This window comes from Salminus brasiliensis, chromosome 16 (genome assembly GCF_030463535.1).
Source record: "Salminus brasiliensis chromosome 16, fSalBra1.hap2, whole genome shotgun sequence".
Taxonomy (NCBI): Eukaryota; Metazoa; Chordata; class Actinopteri; order Characiformes; family Bryconidae; genus Salminus; species Salminus brasiliensis.
In genome coordinates this window covers 18,563,322-18,579,421 of record NC_132893.1, presented here as the reverse complement: position 1 = coordinate 18,579,421, position 16,100 = coordinate 18,563,322, and the positions used below count along the sequence as shown (strand labels likewise).

At 40.1% G+C, this 16,100-nt stretch overlaps 1 protein-coding gene across 1 annotated transcript in view; it reads left to right on the top strand.

Moving 5' to 3' along the window:
• Window positions 1–4,557: 4,557 nt before the first annotated feature.
• stard13a (StAR related lipid transfer domain containing 13a) overlaps window positions 4,558–16,100 on the top strand; it is an 86,905-nt gene continuing 75,362 nt past the window's right edge. Inside the window, exons 1-2 of the mRNA XM_072658289.1 lie at window positions 4,558–4,638; window positions 13,132–13,162. Coding sequence (XP_072514390.1) covers window positions 13,144–13,162 — 19 coding nt within the window. The 5' untranslated portion in view covers window positions 4,558–4,638; window positions 13,132–13,143. The remainder of the gene's footprint in view (window positions 4,639–13,131; window positions 13,163–16,100) is intronic.

Genomic DNA, 16,100 nt, shown 5'->3' with positions numbered 1-16,100 from the left:
AAGCTAAAACTGGCATTGAATTGAACTGAAGCTTTCGTTGTCGTTGTACTATGAGACTCTATATCAGACATTTTTTCCCAGGCTATGGTGAATCCTACACTTACACTGGCTTTTCCATTGAGGCTTTTCTGCTTTTAGAATGTGACCCAAGACTATGTTTAAAACAGGCTCATTGTCTCTAAGCGTTAGTGTTCCTTGTTCACTGGCATGTGTTTTTGAGTCCCCAAGCTACTATATTGGCTTCATTCATTCAGAATTATAGCAACGAGCCTAGAATGTTCCTCAGACTCAGACTGCTTTACTGGCAGAAGGGGAGGTGTCTGATTATACTACTGGCAATGGTGAGACCCCATGAATGTCATTATTGTACTAAGGAAAAGAGAGCTGATATTAATGCAGCAACCATTTATATTATTATTTTATATAATTATCAGCTATGGAAAAATATATACTTATGCAATAAGAGAAAAACACAAGAAAGAATTCCCAAGAAAGAATACTTGGCCAAAATTCACATGTAACAGACCTGTGAGTAGAACCTACAAATAGTGGGGGGTGATAACTCGCATTACATGTTTGAATCGATCGTTGTGTACAGACAACGCCTGCAATTTACATGTATGCAGTGTATGAAAGTAGTCTGTCTGACTGACATGCTGCAACGTGGATGATCACACTGCACATGAAACACAGCCCCTGGGCAGAGTTCTGTCTAAAATACAAGCACTCAATTCAGCAGGATGAGGCACCCTGTATATACAAAATGTTGAGAAAGCACATAGCTTTGCTAACTTGTGCCATGCTGTGTGCTGAAATTCCACGAAAAGAAGACGTGCATGTACCCGCAGGTGGCTAGGAATATGATACGACATGTGAACAGTCAACCAAAACATTTTGATCTCTCTCTGTGTATTCGAATTAAATTTTCAGTAGTGTGTAGCTATATATCCAATGCTGAGAAATCAGCTTGCAAGACTGCTCAAACAGCAAGGCAAGCGACTGAAATAATCCATCCGATTATCCGGACTTAAATCACACAGGCTACACCTGGTTCCCACTTCCAGCCAGATGCTAGGCTATTGCTTGCTGTGGTTGCTATGAGATTCCTAGATGGTTTCTATGGTGTTGCTAGGTGGTTGATATGGTGTTGCTAACCTAGGAGAGTCTGAAATTGCATGAAATACAGTGAGACAGAGAGAAGTACAGAGAGAGTGTTGTAGGCCTTCATAGGTTCACTCCTAACATCAATGATTTGGCACATACTCCCTACAGATCCAGCCATTCCAGGAACTAAGCAAATTAGCTTTGTGCTATGCTTTGTGCTTTGAACCCTCTTAGCTGTTCCAGGCCCCTGGACGTCAGTCTTGGCCTCACAGGGGTCTCTTTGAGCTGGTTCTTGAAGAAATTCCCCCAGTCCACCCCAGTAATGGCAACAATTACGAAAAAAGAGCCTCCATTTACTGCCTGTTGACCAAGCCACTTCCTGCTAGTTTACAACCCCAGATTTGCAGGGTCCTAAAGTAAGTGTGTGTGTGCGCAGAGAAGCTATTTTTACTCACTGGAGGCTGGGAGAAAGTTCAGCATGCATGGAGTGATGGAATTTCTTCAGCTATGAATGGCACAGAGTCATGCTCGCACAGACAGACCCCTTGCTGACACGCATGAGTGCAAGCACACTTGGACCCACAAATACTGAAGTGCTTTTAGCATTCATAAAATGTTGATGAGTGCTAACGTCACTGAGCAAAATGTGGAGAATAATTTGCGAGATAATAGAAAAATAGATCTAAAGTTTGAGCAATTGATAATTAAAAATTGACAATTAATTTGAACCACATTAACATGTGATCAAACCTTATGTGAAGTTTGTATTTGAAACATAAAATAAGACCATCAGAAACACAGGGAATAATATGAAGAGGAAGACATGACAATGCACACCAGGTATAAACAAGACACTGGCCTGTCATTTTAAATGATTATCTAATGAGACTAATCTCCCGACTCCCAGACGTCTTGAAAGGCGACTTTACCGTTGCTTTGCTGTGTGAATAATGATGACTTGTTTACACTGATAAAATGTGTTTATCCTAATTAGCGCATTTTCGATGTTCATGAAAATGAGTTGTGTGTGAAAATGAGATCTGTGTGTAGAGACTTGAGATTTGACTAATATTTAAAATCATGTCGATTAATTAAGATTTGTTTGTTTAGTTGTAGGTGTCTGGAATATGGTTCTGGGTGTTTTGTGTGCTTTACAGTATTCATTGTCACAGTATGTTTCCAAATGAAAGGATCTCTACACAGGCCGTTATAAAAGCCAAACCAAAGACTGTATTTGACAAAATCTACCATGGGTTTAGAGCAAAAAAATAGCTAATTCATACTAAACCTATGCATTAAAATATACTATTAGTTGCAGATGCAACAACATCCAATTTGAATGAATACAGTTCTCATTTTTCGTAATCCAAACATTGTCCAAAATATAGTGGGAATATCATATTGTGAACTTTGAGTCAAATCTTGGGTGATTTGTTACACTTCTATTAGAGTTGTGTGAATCTTCCAGAGGACTTACTTTTAAAGCTGGGTGACATTTCAATGATGGGCTTTCTACATGACTCCCTGGTGTAGGCAGAAACGCATAAACATATTCCCAGACACTAGTTCAGCATATTTATCAGCAGGCTGTGGAATGTGTTGCCATGCATGCATCCATTCCCTCCCATTAATCTGGGTTTGTATTAATTAAGGATAATTGTGTTCGAGAAAACCTGTTGTTATTTTTCCATAATAAAACCCCTTTTTTAATTTGGTTGGCAGCCTGTACCATCTGGCTTGCAGCTGAAAGTTCTGCTATTTTTGCTTAGGAAGCTAATGTGGCCTATGGGCTGCCAATCTGCCAACCACACACTGCTCAGAGTCTTGGGGTTGTAGGTTGGTGAATCAGTGTGTTTTGCTCAATACACCAAATGAAATGCATTAGGTTAAATAATTACAATCATGAGCAATATGGCTTTCATTCGAGACTTTAATTCTCAGCAAACTTACCACAAACGTGGTAAGAAGAGGAAGGAGAAGACACACCTTATATGCAGCACAAAATGATCAACCACAACATTAACATCACCTGCTTAATATTGAGTCGTTCCCCTTTGTGCCGCCACAACAGATCTTACTTTTTGAGGCATGGCTTCCGCAAGATGCTCAGTCCTCTAGCTATCCCAATCTGGACCATGTTAAAGTGGCTCAGATTCTTAACAAATTTTCACCTTCCCTTACGTTCCCTTACTGTCTGATATATCCACCCCTTGCCAGATGCCAATGTAGAAGAAGATAATCAATGTTTTTCTCTTCACCGGTTCTATTGTTATGGCTGAATGTCTGTAACCCTATTTTGTCAGGGTATTTGGAATTTCACTTTGCATCTATTATAGATACTTAGCTCTTGCTAATTCATGTGTAAGCTTTTCATTGGGTCAGTCTGAGATGTTAATTTATGAAAATTCTGCATTCTGCATAATGAACACCTCTTTGTAAAAAGCCTGGAATGGGTTCAATTAATTAATGTGTCATTGTTGAGCTCAACTAAATAGGGTGTTACGGTAAGCCCTTCCATTTGTGAGTGGTATGTTCATGCCACACTCGCCTTTTACAGCGTCAAAACCGCTCATAAATCCGTATGGCCTCATGCCCTGTTACTACCATGGAGTCTCTGTAAGAGGATACTAGGGAAGACCACCCTCTAACTCGGCTGCTTACCATTAATGTAGAGTACTGTATAGCTATAGTAAGCGTGGGATGAGGCTGGAGCACTGAGATGCCTCTTATGTGTCTGTGTCATGGGAGATGTTGTCGTTTGTTGTGGTACTGTGAAAGCATGAGTGGCAGCGCAAGGACGCCCAGCCCGGGCCTGATCCCAGCCGGACATTCCTCTCTAGCTGAGAGGGAGCTGGGGAGACAGGCGGCCATTGTGAATAGGGCAAGGGGTGTCCGGGGCCGGGTTAGGGAGACTTAAGGGGTGCTGAAAAGAGGGAGCATGTTTTGCAGCCCCCTTACCACCACCCTCCAAAATCTTGTACGCACCCATGCAACACAAATACCAGGCTTACATCACTCTCTGAATTCGCTTTAGTCAGAGAGAGAACAAAAGTGATCTTTTTCGACGAGGGTGTTCCTTCCCGCCTCTTGCAGTGTGGGTGACGTCTGCGTTACAGTGGGGTGCAGCTCTATGGTCCACACCAGAGGACAAACAACCACTTAGATGCAGAAGGTTACAAATAAGCTTGCTAGGGAATAACCAGAAAGTTTGAGGATATTTTGCTCAGTTTTATTTTGCCCTGACACTCTACCTGTAGCCATATGCACAGAACAATGAGGGATCATCTGCTTCACCCCTGGCAAAATGTGCTTTGTGTAGTGTGCTAGCAGAAAATGGCTTGGGCTGGGGGTGCAGTAGACTGCTGTCACTGCTCACTGCTGTCCTTATTTACATGACAGGCTACTTGTACCCCGAAGTCAGCTGTGGTTGGAACCGTGGATCATCATCACCATCGCATTTCCAGAGTCCCCATCAGTACGAAATGCCATCTCTCCTCCATTAAGAGTAACAAGAGGCACCTTGTTCACAATAAGGTAAGCTAGATAATTCCTGTGATTTCATTTTTTCATTTTATTATTGACACTGACAAAACTTATGTGTTGAATTTACTTGGTCAACATAACTGTGATTTTAAACTGTTATTTAAACATATTTAACATCATTTTGCCAAAGCAAGTAATGTGAAAGTAGTTGTAATATATTTATGTATGTGTAAATAAATGAAATAAAATCAATGCAGCCCTTTTTGCCTCAGTTTATGGCAGTATAGTCTGGTGAACACTTTGGCTGGAGGCCTCACTTTACCAATACTTTGCTAATATCAGATTAGTTTGGGTCACCAAGCGACCAAGATATTTTTTATTTGCAGAAAACAAGTCAAGAAAACCTAGGTTTTAACTTCTTTGTGCTGACGGTATATGCCATGATCCCTGACCGCACCGTCCTGCTGTAATGCACTGGAACAGAATGATGTAATAGCATTAGACAATGGGGTAACTGTGTTGATGGTTGTTTGTGCTTGTGAACGGTTGTTGTTGTTGTCTAACCCCAGGGAGCCACAAGCTACACGATATAGACAAAATGCTAATATTACATATTACAATTGTGATACAGTTTGCAATATGATAAAATTAGTAATGTGGCAGAAAAAAACAGTTTTGGTTCCATAAAAAACATTTTTCTAAAGGAGATGTCACTGTAAAGAATCGGTATTGGTAGAGAACTTCTTAAAACCTTTAAAAAAATCTTCTCATGTACATCTCTTTTACAAAAAGGGTTCTTTATAGAACCAAAACAAAGAGTAAAAAGCATTGTGTTTGTTTACAGGACTCATTTGCATATTATAAACGTTCTGCTGTCAGTATTGCAAAGGTCAATACTGTATATTGATAATGATTAACAAACACTGTATTGTGTAGCCCTGTACGGGAACTATGTCAATCGTAATCCGTTTTATAAGTGTTATAAAATAATGTGGTGCTTCAGTGCTTACACCCATCAATGTAGCACTTCTTTAAGTGCACAAACTGCTACAGTTTATGGCAGTATAGTCTTGTCAACACATTGAATGGGGGCCTTGTTGTCACAACTGTCACAGCTTTGCATATTTCTGCATTAATTGGTGCTGTAGGGCTGTTTCCTTATCTAAATTCACCCGGAGACCTTGAGCTTTTGCTTTTTTGGGAGATACACAAATATCCACAGAATTCACCTGTGTTGACATATATCCTAATGACCTTGAGGCACTCTTTCCCATGTCATTCTGTTTTGTTTAATTTTCAATGCGTGCACAGGTGTGAGAGCCGTGTGTGTATGGCTCTGTACATCTTCTCATTTAGTGTGTTCTGTATCTAGACGTGTATGTTATCTAGGCACACATACAGTCTCCACCATGTGGAGGAACAAGGGATCTGCTCATTATTCAAAACATATGAGCTCATCTGTTAAGTATGGTGGAGGTACTGTCAGATTGGGAATGGGCTAACAAATGTTTATTGATGTAACTTGTGATTGTAGCAGAATAAATATCCAGTCTAATTGGGAAAACCTTCAAAATGCAGTGAGACAACACACTGTCCACAAAAAAAAACGAATGAAGTTGAAGGGATGAAGCGAAAGAGGTTTAACACTGATAAAATTAAACACCAGAACAAATCCCAAATCCCAAAGTTGAAATTAAAAAGCCCCAAACAAGTAATAGACATTTTGTAAAAGCACTACAACAATTTTAAGACTACTTTTAAAGCTTAAAAACTAGATGGCCTGCCACCAAGGAAGCAATGTTCTAAGCCGTTCAACACATCTATATGTAAATCTCGGGAAACAAAACTGAAATCGTCATAGTTTTTTGGTCTCAGATCGAAATATCTTCAGTTCTAGCAAAAACAAAAAAAGCATTGGTTTTTGTTTTTAAGCTCACTGTACATTCACACTATGTGTCATCGTTTTGCCTAGCCCTGCCTTTCTAGAGTCACGACACTAGTGGAGTTTCACTTCTTCAGTGCTAAATTTAGTGAAGGCTGTTTGAGAGCTCCCTTCTTGCTTCCTCTCAGGGAGAATCAACTGTCCGTGTCACAGAGAGAAGGCTTTAAGCCTTAGAATTTCAGACTCGACTTCTTATTTTTCTATGTTTACTTACCAACACAAATGTGGCATTTATTAAAGAAAGATTTATTAGAAGTATAAACAGAATTTGCATAGTTTTAGTGAGCTATAAGTGAGAAATAATTCATTTAAATCATACAATGATTCTCATTGTATATGCCCACTGCCTCCTGGACAGTTTTTTTTTTTTTAAATAACTTCTCTGTATGACTTCATTAAAAATACTGATCTTAGGGTTAGCACTTATTTACTTTTATAGCTATGATATATTTATCACATTTTCGTGGTTTTGTGAGGTGTAAGGGTCCCCTTATTCCAAAGCATGGCCTTTTAACTTCTGTCATTTAAGAAGAGTAAATGTGTCTAATGTGTGTAAAGGGCAGAGAGGGAATCAGAAAATGGAAAAAAGGCTTTTGGTGAATAAAGTTGTGGTTTTGAGAGATTTCCTGGGAAGCATTGTTCCATTCCTTTTGAACTGTTTCACTGTCATTGTATGAAGATAATTTCAAGGGAATAAGAATAAGCTTTTTCAATGTTTTTAAACCAAAAGGCAGACATAGTGTAGTGGTTTAGTAATTGACTGTGTGTAGCATCAGTTCGAGGCCTCTAGCATTCAGACATTTTCAGTCATTCCAGTTGTGCATTATCATCTTCTAGCTGCTTTTGTAAAGCCCTGGCAAAGCCCTGGAAGAACTAGTCATTTACTCTGAGTAAACACTCTTTTCATCTGTCAAGGTCCCACTGTGACGATTTAATGTCAGCTTTTATCTGCTTTTAGTTCAGCATGCAACAGAGATCACATATGGCGCTCAATAGCACCCCTTGTGATGCCTTGGGACATTTTTTTAAGCGTGTGACTCCCGTGCTGTTGAGTCAGGCCCTTCTTCAGGGAGCAAAAGCTTAATACAGAGGAATAAGATGACTGGAATGCTTTATGTCTACAAGCCCACAGCCCGTTTGGTGCTCTAGAAAAGAGAATCTTTATTTTATTTTATTTTTTTAATATATTTTTTGTTTGTGGGGGGCGTAAAAAAAAGAGGGTCAAGTGTTATGGAGGTGGACTGTCATTAATCATAGGATTAAAAGCACAATGTTTGTACATTCTTTAGGAAAATATTGAATTTTTCAGGTATTCCTGTACTTTCATTTGGGCGAACCACATGGTGCTCTACTATTACAGCTAATTGCTTTATTTATAAGTTCATATTTAACCTCATATTATTCCTAGTAATATGAGTAACATATATGTAGAAAAATCTGTTGGGTGAAAAAAACTCATTTACCAAAATACCAACAGCAAAACCCGCATTCTCCTACATTGCACAAAGTGGCAGCAGTATAGTGCTATATCTAGGGAGGGAGTATGATGTGCAGGTAATTGAAAATTTAATAAGTGTAGTATAAGTATTCAGGTAAGTTCCAGGCATACAGTGGCGTACAGCGAACCCCTTATTAAACGACTGTTTCATTAAATAAAAATCTTGTAAACAATGTGTAAACAAACACATGGTCAAACTAAACACAAAAGCTAATGTTTGTGTTCAGTCTCTCTTTACTGCACCAGATAATAAGAGCATGGTCACCCTTAGCAACTTGCCCGTTTCGATTGGTTAGCTGTGTTGGATGTTGTTAAATGATAAATGAATTCTTGCAGATAGAGCTTTCATTTAAGTTTCTTCTTTAAATATGCCTCTATTCTTTAGACCTTTTCTGAAACAATGTCAACAGTGAACGACCAGCGCTTGTTTTAGTGTAGGTTATGTTTTATTTGCAAGCATATAAACATGTTTAATCATTACCATTATTTATAATTCTTCGTTAGAATGTAATCATTGTGCAGTTTTCAACAAAAAAACACCTCAACTGCTTGATTTCAAGAATCTCAGACAACTGACTTGTCTCCAACCTTCGATTCGTAGACTTTCAGGGGCAGACCATATATATATATATCAAAAAAAAAATTATTTTGCTCAAAATACTAAACCTTTTCAGATTTTTTAAATCAAATTTTAACTTACTTTTTACATTAGCACATTTTGTTTACCATGGGTGCCCAAACATTTGCATGCATGTGTAATAGTTTATTTTTGTACATTGTTATAACAGGTTTCTACTTCACACTTACACTGTGTATTACAATACCATTTGCCAACCTATCATGTGTTGATATTATGGGCCAGTGAGACATACTTGCACCTTGACCTTTAGAACATACAACACACACACCATTTAGATTTTGAATCTTATTTTGTCTGGGAAGGCATGTTGTGGATGAGAAGACGTGGGAGTTTATAGTTGATGGATGGAGCTGAAGAGATCTAAGGGGAACACTTACTAAGCACCTCAGGGTGCGATACTAAGATTAGCATGTTGGGCCACTTCATTTGTTTTCAGACTCTTTGCGTAAGGAGGATCAGCTGAAGGGCCAGATGTTTTTGGAAACCCTGTATGAGGAGGCATTTCCTAAAATTCAGAGACTGGCTCAGAGTTCACTTTAAAGACCTGAGCGGTAAAGCAGGATTACAGAGGATCCATACTCCTCTCATAACTCCATAAATGAATAATAAATCCAAAATTTTTTTGATCTTTATGCTTGAAGGTGACGATTTGTAAAAATTGTTAGTTGTTACAATATCTGCTTTTTGGCCATGAAGCCAGAGTACTCCCTTATATGAAAGTTTGTTAGTTCATTAGATACAGACAGTAATTCATATGGGACTGTGCCATCACTGTAATGTCCAGTCATTGTTCCATAAATTGTGTCCCGGAGAGGAAGGTTCCCAGCACATGCATATGTAAGTGTATGTGTGCATGTATGGCTGCAAGCAGGGGAGTTTTAGGCCGTGGGATCAAACTGGGCCTCTGCGGCTAGGGTTTATTTTTCCTTGAGCTGTGACTGATAAAACACAGCTGTCCAAATCTGCATCTGAGCGGCGTGTAAGCCACACAAGGGCCTGGCGAGGAAGACCTTGCTCTCAGTCCAGCCATCTGCAAGCAAACAGATCAAACTAGGCCGCTGCGCTCCCCCCACTGCCAGGGTTGAGAAAACAGCTGGGGTGGACGCGCATGACCAGGTCACGGTCCGCTCCTGGACCGACGCACTTAAAGGGCTCCATTATTCCCTCTGGGCTGCGTAAACATGGTGGAGAAATGAGTTAATTCAATTGGATGAAGAGTTGCGAGGCCTGGTGATCCACATTTCTTTGGTAGCGTTTTACTTCCTGGCTGCGTAAATGCAGACCGCAGAGTTTCTAAAAGCAGATGCGTGGTCTGTTTTAGCCTAAAAAGAGCGGATTATAGTTCACACGGCTTCCAGATGTACTAGAGGGACCATGATAGTAGATAGTTACATCTGGCTGTAGTATTACAAGTATGTGGAGGTTCACAAAATGACAGAACTGTTAAATGGGCATCAAATTAGTATTTTCCCCTTGTTTGAAAGTAGTATATCAGCCAGGAAATGTTAGGTGTCTTGTTATAAGTGATAATTCAGTGAGAAATCAAAATAACAAATTCTGAACTTTTTTAGTTTTACACTAACTCCTCACTCCTCATTGCATATTAGCCTCAAATGTTGTCAAATTGGTAAGTACATATAGACTGCTGTTAACTAAGCTCTAATATGAAGGTTGAAGCTTTTTTGTTAAGAAATTGATAAACACAGCCTCTGCATATAGCCATACAATGAACACTGTTTTCAGCAAATCCTAATTATTTGCATACTATTAAAGCACTAATTAAATCTTCACTGTGGCCTGTGCAAAGGTTTGGACACCTCACAGGCTAGCTCTGAGATTCTTTGGTTGCCTTGCCTGCACAGCTTGTTTAAGGTCTGTTCATACATTTTCGCTAATTGAGTTTTGTGATGGAAGTGCATGTAAGTTTTTATGTAAGCAACGCTGCACATTGGATCGGTGCACCGCCCTCTTGACTCTAAACTTTCTGGACGCTAAACCTTTAACCAGGCCCTTGACAGTTACATGGTGGTTTCAATTTGCCCTGTCCTACCAGCATACACAAGGTTCTCTCTCAAAGTTTTCTTGGTCTCATTTTGACCTCCACAGTTCCCCTTAGCTGACTTTTTAAAAAATATCTTTCTTATATCTTACCCCTGCCTTGTGGGCAGTGATTACTTTCATGTTTGGACTTTTGGACAGTTCCTTATAGGAGCCCACAGTTGCTGAGTGTTAACATCAGGTTTAAAGAGTCAAAGAATTTGTAAAGCTTGCAAATGTGATTCAGCTGACAGTTGCTAATTATAATCTGTGATTTGCCTCTGGTCTGATTTATCATTAGTGTCTGGGACCTTGTCAGAAAATAGCACTGAGTACTTTATGATCCACTTTATGTTCTGAAAGACAGAGTAACTGTTCTTTAGGATTTGCTGTAAATATTTTGTTTTATATTTGATTAACTACAGAGGCTAATTCCATTGTATTTCCCAGGATGAAAATTACTGCCCAAAATCTTGCCTGCAGCATACCTCACAGATGCTTTTTATTTGTTTTATTGAATTATCACTTTAGGGAGGAAAGCAAATGGGTATTTGTCTGGCTTTCATACTGTCATTTAGGTTTAGCTTGACCCAGCTATGATAATCTGAGAAGTTCTTGAGAACCAGATTCTTCATCATTTTCCCTGCAAATAAACTCCTCTCGTGTTTGTGTAGCTCAGTGTCCAATAACATTTTCATTCAGGGATTGTTGGTGTCACTCTTGATCTGCGTTGGAAGGACAGCCTGTCCTATAGGGCATTTCTTTTGTGCAACTGAGGTAGTTTATATCTGGGTCACATCAGAGGCACATTGTGACTTTAACCAGCAGAATGTCCTTCGTCCCTCTCTGAACTAGAGCAGTGCTCAGACACTCCTGAGAATAGCAGAGAATGAGATGCAGCCAGAGCCCAAAAATAAACTCTCACTTCCCCACAAACGTCAAGTGTTTTTAGAGCTGGAGCTTAACCCCCTGTTCAAAGGGGAGAATGTAATATAAATTCCTAAATATTTTTGTAATGTGATCTGGAAACTCAAACTGGAGATTCACAGCTTTTGTAACATTTCCGGAAAGTTATCCATTTGTTGTAAGTGAACCAAATCTGTATGTGAAATCTATGGAGAACCATTCAGAATAGAGTCGAAGAGATGTTTCTTAGGCCTTTATCTCTTCTGGCTTTTTGGGTCAGATCTAAAAAGAGGCTTTCTGTCTGCCTGCCTGTAACAACAGTGAAGATGAATCCATCATAGTAAAGCCCTCAGCTGGAAATAGTCACTATCGATCACTGTGTAGGAGCCCTCTGTCCACTTGCGCTCTTCGTGTAATTGATGCCTTAAATCAATAGAAAAGAAAGCTGGTTGGGAGCGTTAGATCAGCATTCCTAGACGCTGTGAACTGGAACGTCTGTGTCAGCGTCTGTGTCTCTCGATTGTCTCTCCCAAAGCTTCCTTGCCCAAACATCCACCCCTGTGGCACTTCTGCAGTTCTTATTCCTGGAGTTCGAATGGCTTCTCCCTTTTGGTAGGAGGCCAGTCACCACCCCCCATTATTTGGAACTAGGAATGATAGATGACTGGTTAAGAGGGATGTGACTGGGAGGTGGAGGGTTGCGCATACTTGTTGTAGACGTGAACAAGGTAGGGCTGGAATTAGAGGATGTTGGATTAGGAAGGAGGGGCTTCAGGCATGTTCCTCCTCTCAAAATTCTGTTATTTCATGCAATGTAGTTTTGTTTTGTTTTTGTTTTATTCTGTGATGAAACCATTTTTGAAAAACAAAAGCCAAATACCCATCCTACCCACTCAGAGAAAGCCAGTTATGCAATTATGATGGCTGTGGCATCACAGGGGATGGAACCTGCTACCTCCTGATGATTGGGCCAATACTTAGATGGCCCCAGATAAAGACTCTTGACATAATAGTTCATCCTTAATGGTAATTACTGTTAATACTTGTGCAATGTTTTTAATATTTTAAAGTTTGTGTGTGACCTTGGTCACTTCCCTTGCCTGAATTTCCCCTGTTTTAATCAGTTGTATTCATGCAGAATTATGGCTGTGTGTATGTGTAAATAGGAATATTGTTTTGAAGGAAATAAATAAATCATTTAAAATATCTTTGGCACATGTTTACTGTAATAAAGGAACTTTGCTAACAGACATTGGATATAGACTTATGCTGTCTTTAGTTTAGAATGGGAGATACACATATCAAACATGTATTGATTAATTGACTGCATCTGAGGTAGGCAATTAAACCTCCGCTGAACCCTTTTTATTATAATACCAAATTTAGCCTTCTCATGTTCCATTCCCATCTCAGCACTTTATTTTTGTGAGCATTACCATATTATTTTTTCTTAAGGGGTCAGAGGTGGATGTTTACATTCTCCAAGTGTAACTCTCACTTTTCTTTGTTTGTGCTTCACAGGTGGGGCTTAGGATGAACGCTGGAACAGCAGGTAAGGGAACCAGCTGAACGTTATATATGTGTGGTCATGGTGAGTGTGCAGTACTGAGGTTTCAGGACTGACACAGACCCACACACTTGCATTCTCTCCAACACACTTTCTGTCTTCCACCCCCATGTGTGGACACACACACAATGCTTCTGCACCAGTATCCATTTCAGTGCATGAAGACAAAATTGGATTTCTGGGAATGACTCAGGGCTTTCCAGCATGGCGAAACTCTACCACCCCAAAAAAATGTTGGGTTGTTTTTATTTTGTGCTGCACATTCATAAAACAACACCCTTTCCATAAAAGTATCAACCACAATAAAGAAAACACGCTTTGTTTAGATTAGAGGGTCTTTTGAGTGGATCGATTGCAGTGCAGAATGAAAGAACAGGCCTTATTTTAGATGGCGGTTTTCCCCAGTAGCACCTTTCTCTCACAGTTTTATTTCTATCAGCACATTGTTGCCATTCATGCTAAATAGTTTTGGTATTGCTGGGAACCGTTTTGTGATCTCTACATCAGGATTGTGAAATGTTTCCATGGTTTAGTGCTGAGACAGGCGTGGAAGAGTGGGAGGCCACAGCTAAGTTCATGACTCAGGCTCAAGTTCATGAATCAACTGTCAACTTTAGAAATCATCTCTTATGGGATTCTGAAGAATATTTGTTTTTGTTTATTTACTTTTCTGTACAAGGTTGTGTTGTGCAGTGGTCATCAGCACTCCTCTTGGAAATCTACCTTCCTGAAAGTTTCTCTTCCAGCCCAAATCTAACACACCTTATTTAGCTGATCTAGGACTTCTAAAGGGAATAATATGATGGATCGGGGGGGGCTGGGGAGTTAAGATAAAGTCTACAGGTAGGTGGCTGTTCAGGACCACTGTCAGTTCCTCTGCGAATTTACAAGGTTACAATCCTCAGAATTCATGCCGTTCCTTACAATATTTGCAAGGGCTCGCAGACTCTCCAGCATTATTTCATTATTTCAACACATTGAACATGTACATTTGTAAAGCTCTTCCACAATTAGCTAAACCACTGACTGCTTCTAGCACCACTACACATGGCATACTATGATAAGTGTGCGCATATGTCTAAGCTAAGCTGCCATAAATCTTAGTTTTGTCAGTCCAATTTTGATTGCCTCTCCACATGTCCATGGGAAGGTCGAACGACTTTTAGTTTCACAAAGTTTCACAAAGTTTATTTGTTTTATGTATTGATTGATTCAAAGCATATTTGCCATTATCTTCATGTTAGTTCTTGACTTGATTTCACTAACTTTCTTCGGATTTCCTGAATATTCCTTAGTTTGTTTAGAAAATATGTAAATTTAAGAAGTTAAAGAAATATCACACTAAAATGCTGCTTTAAATATGATGCATAGTTAGTGCTCTTGAAGGCTCAGCAATCTAATGTGTCCAGTGGCCCAGGGGTTGCAAGTTTAAATCAGCGGCTGGAATTCGAGAGAGAGGGTGGGTGGATGGTGTTCTTGGGTGAAGTTGGCGGCACAGGCGTCTGTTAGCGTTTCAAAAAGAGGCAGTGGCTTGTGCAGCGCCACCAAAGTTACATAGTGCAGAATTAGTGTGATTGAGGCTGCTATTTTAAGGTAAAATTCTATGCATAGTGTTGCTTTAAATAAGAAACAGTTCATTTTAAACTTCTGTACACTAGTCTCTGTGTGAGCATTCTGAAGAGAACACTGTTCTTCTGTCATTTGGAATTGTGGTGCTGTGCTGGGGCAGTGCTGTGGCCATTACTGACAGAGGCAGGCGTCAGACTGACTGCTCTCGGGCAACGCAAGGCCAGCTTTCCTGCTGCCTGACCCCACTCAGAGTGTTTGTAGAAGATTCAAGTTTACCTTGTCCCCCACCCCACCCCTGCATGGCAGGGCCGTTATCAGGAGGCGGGTGCCTTCCTTCTTGCTGGACTGTGGTAGGGAAGTGTGTGAGTGTATTTAATGGCCCCCTGGAGGCCTAGGATCGGTCACGGGTCATGCCATTCTAGGGGGCTGGCGCCCTCTCACATGACCTCAAAGGAGACAGACAGTGGCGATTGAGAAGTGTGTGCGCACGTGCATGTGTGCACATGCATGTGTGTTTTTCTTTGTGTTAGCTGGTGTTTCTATGAATTTAAGGAATGCATTGTGTGTATGTGTATGTATGTACGCCTCACCGCATCTGATCCCAGTATGTCATGTCCAGATGTTTACAGTAGCTGTAGTTAACACTCACACATGAACAATGGTCCTGATAAACCACTGTTCATGGGCTTCTCAGTAAGTCTTCCTGTATGGTAAACATGCGTGTTCTGATCCTCGTGTTCTCATTTTTAGAGAGTGAACGATACTGTTAATTTACAGTGTCATTACTGTTAATACAATGCACTGGAATGAATAATTGTTATATCCAACTCCCACCCTCTAGCTAGGTCTCCAATTATCACACAGCGCTATGAGCATTGGGAGGGTGAAGGCTAGCCACGCACTGAGTGATGAGGTAGAGGGAGGGGTGTCCTACCCACCAGAGAGAGTAAGGCAAATTCTGCTCTTGTGGAGTCCTGGACACAGATGACTCCCAGACGCTGATAGTATCACAAACGTCCCCAACTAAAGGGTCAGCGCATAAATTCCCATCATCCCTATTGTTTGCCATTTTATTTATGTATTGAATAAACATACTAAACCTAAAAATCTAAGCAAACAGCAAATGCCTATGAAATCTAATGGTCAAATTCAGAACTTGTGGTGTACTCTCAAGACTTTGCTTCTGTTGGTTTACTGTATTTTGCACCTTTCAAGGGAAAATGTGAATACAAATAAAGTTTGTGAGTATTGTTCCTGCTTTTGATACTCACCAGTAACGGTGAATGCTGATTGCTTGTCTAATTTTCTTAAACACTCTAAGCAAAAAGGGTTCTATATAGTAGAGATGCAAGAA